This window comes from Capra hircus, chromosome 24, assembly GCF_001704415.2.
Source record: "Capra hircus breed San Clemente chromosome 24, ASM170441v1, whole genome shotgun sequence".
Lineage (NCBI taxonomy): Eukaryota > Metazoa > Chordata > Mammalia > Artiodactyla > Bovidae > Capra > Capra hircus.
In genome coordinates, this window is record NC_030831.1 from 59488433 (window position 1) to 59498828 (window position 10396).

General features: G+C 42.4%; 1 protein-coding gene across 1 annotated transcript in view; it reads left to right on the plus strand.

Moving 5' to 3' along the window:
• The window catches only part of LOC102176752 (glutamate decarboxylase 1-like), a 69381-nt gene extending 59507 nt beyond the window's left edge, over window positions 1–9874 (plus strand). The window contains exons 11-14 of the mRNA XM_013974462.2: window positions 2551–2700; window positions 8097–8204; window positions 8948–9037; window positions 9701–9874. Of these exons, the coding sequence (XP_013829916.2) occupies window positions 2551–2700; window positions 8097–8204; window positions 8948–9037; window positions 9701–9874 (522 nt within the window). The remainder of the gene's footprint in view (window positions 1–2550; window positions 2701–8096; window positions 8205–8947; window positions 9038–9700) is intronic.

Below are 10396 nucleotides of genomic sequence, written 5' to 3' on the forward strand. Positions count from 1 at the left end.
CTGTCTCTACTTAGTTCTCAGAGGTGCAGACATACTTTACGTAGCTATCATTTATAGCTTTGTTTTCTTTCTCTCTTACTCACAAGCACTCCAGTGGTTTGAACTTAAAGTGCTTGTCTTCCCATTATAAACTGCCTGAGCTGGTACTCCCCACTTTCTGTTGAGTGAGGTATGAGATCACACACCTCTTCTCTAGCTTTAAGACCATCTTCGTCCTCTCCTACCCCGAGGCATTCTCAGCAGTCCAGGCGGGGACCAGGAGCTCTGATGCAGCTCCTGCTCAGTTGCCTGCGTGGCAACAAGCCCTCCACTTTGCTCTCAGGTCTATAGTCCACTTGCAGATTTCCGGTACTTTTATATTTAGGGCTCAAAACCAAATTTTCTGCAGTCTTTCTTCATTTCTTCACTCATAATGAGTATGTGGAAATAGCCCTGCCCTTCACTGCTCAGCTTCCTACAACCCAGACTGTAAACTCAACTAGGCTAGAGTTTTTCCTTGCTGCAAATCCACAGTCCCAGCACAGAGTATGAAAGATTTTAGGTGCTTAATTTTTACCTCAGAGGCTTCCCAGGTGGCACAGCAGTCTAAAGCATCCAGCTGCCAGTGCAGGAGAGGCCAGAGATGTGGGTTCAGCCCCTGGCTTAGGAGGATCCCTGGGAAAAGAAATGACAACCCACTGCAGTATTCTTGCCTGGGAAATCTCATCAGCACAGGAGCCTGGTGGGCTACAGTCCATGGGTTTGCAAAGAGTCAGACTCAACTGAGCACACACACAATCTTTATCTAAGAACTATAGTTGAAACTCACATTGTTTACACTGTTTTAAAATATTTCAGTTTCTAGTTCTAATGGGGCTTTCCTGGGGGCTCAGAGGTTAAAGCGTCTGCCTGGAATGCAGGAGACCCGGGTTCGATCCCTGGGTTGGGACGATCCCCTGGAGAAGGAAATGGCAACCCACTCCAGTACTCTTGCCTGGAGAATCCCATGGAGGGAGGAGCCTGGTAGGCTACAGTCCATGGGGTTGCAAAGAGCCGGACACGACTGAGTGACTTCACTTTCTTTCTTTCCTGTCTAACAAAATATTAAAGTCGAAGTTTGAAGTAAACTAAAGGGAAAATATTTTTCATGTGTAAATTGGACCCTATAGTGTATAGCGTATTAGTCATTCAGTCATTTCTGATTCTTTGTGACCCCAGGGACTGTAGCCCACCAGGCTCCTCTGTCCCTGGAATTCTCCTGAGCCAGATGGCAAAGAATCGAAGGATCTGCCTGCAATGCAGGAGACGCAGGAGACATGGGTCCGTCCCTGGGTTGGGAGGATCCCCTGGAGAAGAGAATGGCGACCCACTCTGGTATTCTGCTACTTGAGTATTTTGTTAGATAGGGACTGGAGACTAAAATATTTGAAAACAGTGTATGTAGTATGTATATATATATGTATGTAGTATATTGTGCATATACACACACACTGCACACACACACACACACAAGGTCCTCTCCTCTGCAGGGTATCATTTCTTCTCTATCTCACCCCAGTACTTCAAATCTCATCACCAGTTGCGATCCTTTCCTTAGACCCATAAGCCGCTCCTAAATAAGAGTGTGAGTTTTCTTCCCTTGGAAATTGGATTGCCGCAGACTCCCAGACGAACTACCCTCTTGTTAGCTCTCAGACTTAGCACTGTACAGATATATGATCTTGAAAATTCCTTACTGTGGTGAAGTTTCTGTTTCTTCAATCTATAAAAATGATATAATAGTAGCACTTACGCCCTAAGTCTTCCATGAGGATCAGACGGTATATTTGTGATGTGTCCAGTATATAATAGGCACGTGATAAATACATTCTTATTTGCTTCATATTCAAAAGGTTATAGTTGGTATGGATTTAAACTCTACCCAGTCAGCGCACACAGGTTTAGCCTTTGTTATGCTGTGGCAATGCATGTCTTTTGAGAAAAGCCTCTTTTCAACTGGCTGATGGAAAACATTTCTTTTCTCTAGTGATTATTATTTAATCATTCAAAAGGAGTATTTCTCCATTCTTCAACACCAAGGAGGAAGGTTTTTGACACCTTTTATGTAAGAGGAAATGGCTAAGGAAGGGCAAAATTAAATAAGTGGACTGTTTTATTCTCTACCTCCTGTGGCCGTCAGAGCAGTTTGCTTGACTGGCATCTAAATGGTTGATTCATGAGAAAGCTTAGTTAAAGTGAACCAGACACTCAATTCTAATTAACTTCAAGGCAGGCTGGTCACATAATTTCAAAAGAGCAGCAAAACTTCAAGGTTTTTAAGAAAAGTTAAAGAAATATAGGCAACTGGCAATCTAATTACACCATCTACTGTTTCAGATAAATCCAAAGAACAACTGACTGAATCCATGAAAATCCTAAGAAAGTAACATATGTTTATATAAACTAAACAAAAATTCTATTTAAATGTGCCTGTAAAGTAGAAATGCTAAGTGAACTGAAATAAATAAGTGATTGTGGCTTCTTATTGAGGCGTGGATGACTTACACAGTAGATACACCATTCCTTTTTCAGGGTCTTCTGGGAGCATGCAACCAGATGCAGGCTGAATACCTTTTCCAGCCTGATAAAGTCTACAATATTAACTTTGACACCGGGGATAAAACTGTTCAATGCGGCCGACATGTTGATGTCTTTAAGCTCTGGTTAATGTGGAAGGCAAAGGTAGGAATTTGCCGCCTTTTAAGAGGTCCTATGCGCTTGGATGCCCGATGTAACCAGTCCCACATTTTAGAGCTTACTTTGGATGTCTTTCCCCAGATTATGGTCCTTTCATTTTAAGTTCTTCTCTTTTTAAAATTTTATTTATTTGTGTTTGGCTTCACCGCTGCTCGGGCTTCTCTTTAGTTGTGGCGAAGCGGGGCTGCGCTCTAGCTCCGGGCTTCTCCCTGCGGTGTCCTCTCTGGCTGCAGAGCGCAGGCTCTGGGGCGCCTGGGGCTCCGGTCCTTGCAGCACGTGGGCCTGGTAGCTGCAGTTCGCAGGCTTCAGAGCGCAGGCACGGCAGTCGTGGCACACGGGCTTATTTGCTCCGCGGCAGGTGGGATCTCCCGAGATAAGGGACTGAATCCCTATCTCCTACATTCGCAGGAGGTTCTTTACCCTTGAGCCCCCAGAGGAGCCCTATGGTCCTTTTATTTTGTTAAACTTCTGTCAACGAAACTGCTCTAACTGCAAATGGCAAGCTTGGTTCTGAGCTCAAAATCCCACTGAGGTGGAGAAGATTTTAGCTTGTTTTACCATCAATATGTATTCTATCAAATGGTAGGAGTAAAATCTGTTAGGAATATAAATTTGCCTGCAGGTTTTAAAAAAAAAGAAACTTTTTTTTATTCTAATTGGAATTGGAAATAGGTCAAGCCACTTGAAGTCAGTATATATTCCCAGCTGTGAACACTTATCAATTACCTGAATATTCAATCTATCTTAGAGTCAAGGTCGGGGCTTCCCAGGTGGCACAGTGGTAGAAAATCCATCTGCTAACGCAGGAGGTGCAAGAGACCTGGGTTTGATGCCTGGATCGGGGAGATCCCCTGAAGAAAGAAATGGCAACCCACTCCAGTGTTCTTGCCTGGAGAATCCCATGGACAGAAGAGCCTGGCAGGATACAGTCCATGGGTCGCAAAGAGTCGGACACGACTGAGTGATTAATAAACACACACACACACACACACACACACACACACACACACACACACAGGGTCAAGGCCAACAGATACAGTCTCTCCGAAGATCGCAACAGCAGGACATGTTCACACCCTCCTTCTGCTGTTTATAATTTTCAGCTTAAATAATGGAAATGCGTTTAGGAAGCTATTTCTATCACCTCCTTCCTAATCCTCTATAGGAAGATAGGCAGTAGGTCCTCTGAAGATGAAAGCTTTGACATGAACCGACAGCTTCTTTAATGCAGTGGGAACCTGATCACAACGCATCACCCACCCTCTGCATCTCAAGGGGACTCTTCTGTGTATCACAGGTAGTTATCCTTCTCCAGAAAAATTGCTTAGATTTTTATTTGGTGGATATAGAAGTCCTAGTACAAAACACAAATAGAAAAACATGTTCTGTAACATGAATCACAGAGGCAAATTCATGATACTTCTTTAGTAATCTATAATACATTGGCAGCATTTTCTCTTACAAATTTATCTTTTATCACCTGCTTTTTCTTAACCTGATAATCACCTTGTTTGAAATAAGCATTTAAAAACCCGCTTTGAATAGTGTATATATATTGATAACTCACCTTAAATTCTTTCAATAATAAGGCATTGAAATAATAAATATATCTATTCAATAGTATAGGTCTTCAGTAGTCATGGGTTTACCATACGTTGAACATATATTAAAGCTTTACTTATGTAATTTAGCTTACGTGTCCCAACAGTTGAGCTGGTTATATCTGGTAAATAGGTAAAGAAATTAACTTGCTGATAGATGAAGAGAACTTAATCTAAGGAGCACAGCTGACTCTCAAATTCAAAATCTATTTTTCCACAAATCCATATTATCTTTCTTAACATAATTCATAGCACTATGGGAATGCTAAAACTCATCTAGAATAGTGATGCAGAAGCAGGTTTATCACCATTTGCATATGGAAACTGTTACCAAAAAAAGGTGTATAAACAGATATTATGTTAACAAGGCCATTCCTGAGAGTAGGGAAACAAAATTCCAGTATACAGCAGAATGGAAATTATTTTCATATTTAAGAACATGTTTATATGTTAAAATGCAAGTTCAGGTAAATATCCATGGCAGGCTTGAACGGGAGGAGTTGCCTTGCAAGTTTGTTGCCTAATCTATAACTACTAAATATTTAAACATTTGCTGGGTGAGTCTCCATCAGTACTCTTGACAAGATGATGGGAATTAAGAAGAAAGTCTAGAGATATAAGTGAAAATTTTATACTTTTTTCCTCATTTGCTGTAATTACAGAATGAATACCTCATTGATTACAGAAAAGAGGAGCCATTTTTAATGAAATTCATATTTCCTTAAAGTAAAATTAATTCCATAAAATACTGTGGTAGGTTATAAAACTAAGTAATAAGAAAATCATATAGAAATATAAGGTTCCACAAACGCTGATTATTGTCCAAAAGCAAAACTAATGAACAAGCTTCTCTGTTTGGATGGATTTTCTACAAAAGTTGGACTAGTTTCGTATTCATACAATGACTGTGTTTGGCCAGGAGAAAGCTATCGAGCTTAACTGCGCAAGAGCCCGTCTGCTTCTTCTGAAGTCAGGATTGCATTTGCCCTGAGGCTGGGGTCCCGGTTTTCTCCCGTCAGTGACTGACGGTGCTTTCCAGGGAGGCTAAGGCATACAGCTGCTGAGAGACAGGAGACTGTCCCTAATAGCTGAGCTGATGTGAAGAGGTCTTAAAGGCCTTCCTACATCTTAGATTTCCCTGTAGTCTAGGATGCTTCCACTCCACCTTTGCCCATCTTTTCCCTTCACTTAGAGTCATATTGGGGCTTGCCTGGTGGCTCAAATGGTAAAGAATTTGCCTGCAATGTGAGACTCTAGGGTTCAGTCCCTGGGTTGGGAAGGTCCCCTGGAGAAGGGAATGGCAACCCACTGCAGCTTTCTTGCCTGGAGACTCCCATGGACAGAGGAGCCTTGCGGGCCACAGTCCCTGGGGTCACAGAGAGTCAGACGTGACTGAGCGACTAACACACACACACACAGTCATATTTATTCACAGTCTGAAAGCTTTCCCCGTCTGCCTACCTCCTTCCTACTGTCTTTCACACAGGTATGTGTGTGCGCTCAGTGGCGTCTGCGTCTTTGCGGCCCCGAGGACAGCAGTCCGCCTGGTCACAAAAGCTCAAGTATTGAGAAGATGCTGAAGTGCCACCTCATACTGTTGTAAAGGCCCTACATTGCATACCCTAAAGTAACCAGTAATGGGTACCCTCAGCAAAGGATATCTGGGATGCACAGACAGAAGCAGAGATCATTAGAAAGCAAATTCAGTAACGCAGGAGCGGGTGATTGGTCCAGCATAGTGGCAACAAATAGGTTAAGATATATTAGAATTTAATTACCTTTTAGAGTTAAATCCAATGGCATTTTCCAAAAAATTCTACTGAGTGTGGGTGTGAAAAAAGAAGAAAATCAAGGATGAGATGCTGATGGTTTGGACCTTGGCAACTAAAGGATAGAATGGAGATTGGGAACACTGGGAAGTACAAGTTTGTGGAGAAAGGTCAGGAGTTCAGTTCTGGGCATGTCATTTTGAGATGTTAGTTATATTAACAGGGAATCAAACATATGAATCTGAGGTTCAGAGATGAGGTCTCAGGTGGAAATATAAGTGGGAGAGTCATCAGCCTTTCCATATTGCTTGGAGCCATGAGACAAGTGGCAATCACGGAGGGAAAGAAAGCTAACAGAGACAGAGATGGGTTGGTTTCTCCGTGCCTTTGCAGTCCACTTTATAGCACTCTAAGAGCGAATTAAACCAAGAGTGCAAAGCAGTGAACTACTTACCTGGGCTACAGCTAAAGGTCAGCAACTCTCAGTTCTAAGGCATCCTATGCCAGCCAGTATGCCAAAGGCTTTATTTGCCATATTTCCCCTGTTCCTCACTGCATTGTATGAAATTTTTGGAACATATTGCTCTGCATACTAGACAGATGAAAACCAGATGTCAAGGGCTTCCCTGGTGGCTGAGTGGTAAAGGATCCACCTGCCAACACAGGAGACGTGGGATCCACCCCTGGTCTGGAAAGATCCCGCATGCTGTGGAGCACAGGAGGCCGAGAGCCACAACTGCTGGGCCTGCGCTCGAGAGCCCAGGGCATGGCCACTGAAGGCCAGGCACCCTAGAGGCCACTCACCCTAGAGCACATGCACCCGAGGGCACACGCACCCGAGGGCACACACACCCTAGGGCACACCCACCCTAGGGCACACTCACCCTAGGGCACACGCACCCTAGGGCACACGCACCCGAGGGCACACTCACCCTAGGGCACACCCACCCTAGGGCACACGCACCCTAGAGCACACGCACCCGAGGGCACACTCACCCTAGGGCACACCCACCCTAGGGCACATTCACCCTAGAGCACAGGAGCACACACACCCTAGGGTACACCCACCCTAGAGCCACACACACCCTAGAGCCACACACCCTAGGGCACACTCACCCTAGGGCACACACACCCTAGGGCACACTCACCCTAGGGCACATGCACCTGAGGGCACACTCACCCTAGGGCACACGCACCCTAGGGCAGATGCATCCTAGGGCACACCCACCCTAGGGCACACGCACCCTAGGGCACACACACCCTAGGGCACACCCACCCTAGAGCACACCCACCCTAGAGCCACACACACCCTAGAGCCACACACACCCTAGAGCCACACACCCTAGGGTACACTCACCTGAGGGCATACTCACCCTAGAGCACATGCACCCTAGAGCACACTCAACCTAGAGCATACGCTCCCTAGGGCACACACACCCTAGAGTACACTCACCCTAGAGCACACACACCTGAGGCCACACTCACCCTAGAGCCACACACCCTAGAGCACACACACCCTAGAGCCACACACACCCTAGGGCACATGCACCCTAGAGCACAGGCACCCTAGGGCACACTCACCGTAGAGCACATGCTATACAGCAAGAGGAGTCTGTACCCCACAACTAGAAAGTAGCCCTGAGTCACCACAGCTAAAGAAAAAGCCCTCCCAGCAAGGGAGAACAGTACATTCAAAAACAAACAAACAAGTAAAATTATTTTAAAAACTCATGTCAAATATTTATCTAACATTTGTAGATCTGGACAACATAAGCTTAACAAGGCTAAGTAACCTGCCTCAAGTTCCGCGGACAGTAGGGAGTGAAAGCAGATTGAGGAGACAGAAATAGGAACGCAGTGAGAATAGAGGATACCCGCTGCTAGTAGGTGATAGTCACATTTATTTAAATAAGTTCATTTAAATAAATTTAATACATTTCAAGAGCTTCTTTGGTTTAATTTAAAGGTACTTACTTGAATAAAGCTTTTGATGTTTTTTTTTAAACTGCAGGGAACCTATGGCTTTGAGGTACAGATTGACAGATATATGGAACTTGCAAAATACTTCTATAAAGTTTTAAAGAAAAAAGATAACTTTAAGCTTGTATTTGATGCAGAGGTAAGGACTCTATTAGTGGACTTTTTTTTGGTGATACTTTAATGTATCTTTTCTTTATTTGCTGAGTATTTTTTCTTGAATCTATTACCTGTCTAAAACACTTTGAGATAATTCAAAAGTGATATGCAATAATTATCATACACATTTTATTTTATCTAAGTGCTGCAAAACATTTAGATCTTAAAAACTTTTCCATTAAATTCTCTTTTTCTATAGGCTTAGGGCCTAATAGAGTAATTTAATAGTTGCCTTGCCTTTGTGCACGCTTAATTGTGTCTGACTCTTAGTGTTCCCATGGACTGTATTCCACCAGGCTCTATATTAAAAAAAAGGATTAAGATAAAACTATTTGGTTATAATTGCTTTTCTGATTTTGATAGCACTTAATCAGAGACATTTAATTTTTCCTAGCATTTTTCATGTAAGTTAGACTATGCAGTTGGATTTTTGGAGAGTAGGTGACATAGGAAAAAGTGGTCTTTAAGTTACCTGATAATCCTTGGTTAATTATTATTAAGATACTAAATTACAGATATTAATGATAAAATTGAGAGTTTTGCTAGTATTATATCCATCTTCCTCTTCAAGGGCCAGTCAGCCCCTTGGCAGCTTGATGGCATGGGTAATTAAAATACTTCTGGGATAATTAAGAAATTAAGTAGGGCTTTAAGAATACTCATAAAATTACTAGAGAAGTAGATGAAACTATAAGAATACTTGTAAAGTGTTAATTTTTGATTTAGCCTGAGTTCACCAATGTCTGCTTCTGGTATTTCCCACCAAGACTTAAACACATCCCAAAAAGTTTTGAAAGAGATCAAGAACTGCAAAAGGTAAGTTTGCGTGTGAGTGAGAGGGGGGTTATCATTTGAATTCTGCATTTTAAGCAGCGTGTGGATGCCCTCTGCATGTCCCAGTCTCGGTGCCACTTTGTCCTATAGTTTCCATAATGACCCCAGACTGCTATGTGATCTAATAGCACCTGTGCGGTATCGTTTTAAGAGCTGCGAAGACTTTAAACAGGTAGAACTTTCCTCTGTAGAGCTGACGAAGAAGCCATGTTTTGCTGTGCAACAGTGACCTTGTTGAAAAACTCAAGTTGTATTGTCATAATTCAAAGAGTGAAAGTTAGAATACCAGAAGGTATTCCGACTTTTCCATTCTCTAGTTCATGTTACCTCTCTCCCGGATCTGTCTGTTTAGATTGGCTTATAAATGTGAACAAAATGTCACACAACCTTCTTTAATGTATTCTAGGACACTTGCATTATTTTATGAGTTTGGTACTTGTGAATCATGGACTAGCAAGAGCGTTAATGTGTTTAGAACATGCTGCTTTTTTTTTCTGTAGTAAGCTGCTCCTTAAAAATTATCCCTGACAGTTTTAAATTGCCTGCAATTTACCTCAAGCTAATGATAGTCATGTAGTCATCTAGGAGGTAGAACAGTATTTAGTTGTAAGCCTTCTTTTTAATGAAATTTGCATTTATACACAGATTGCTCCAAAGATTAAAGCACAGATGATAGTGGAAGGTACAGTCATGCTCAGCTACCAGCCCTGTGGGGACAAAGTAAATTTTTTCCGAATGGTCTTTTCTAATCCTGCCACAAGACAAACAGATGTTGACTATCTTATTGATGAAATTCAAAGACTTGGGAAAGATTTATGATACTGCAGTACAAACTTGAATACCAAATGTAAAAACCAACTTGAAAAATCTATTGCTAAAGATAATAAAGGGATATTATAAATGGTATCTTCTCTTTAGAATGTTTGATTCTTTTTTATCCTGTTATGTAAGATGATGACAGGGGAGTGGGCTCACTGGAGACAGATATAGAGATTCAAGTTTGTTTATGTATTTGTTGTTTTCACTAATTCAGTAAAATTTATGGAAAGTCACAACTGTCTTGGGCTTCAAAATCACTGCAGATGGTGACTGAAGCCATGAAAATAAAAGATGCTTGCTCCTTGGATGAAAAGCTATGACAAACCTAGATGGCGTATTAAAAAGCAGACATCACTTTGCTGACTAACGTCCATCTAGTCAAAGCTATGGTTTTTCCAGTAGTCATGTATGGATATGAGAGTTGGACTATAAAGAAAGCTGAGCGCCAAAGAATTGATGCTTTTGAATTGTGGTGTCGAAGACTCTTGAGAGTCCCTTAGACTGCAGGGAGATCCAACCAGT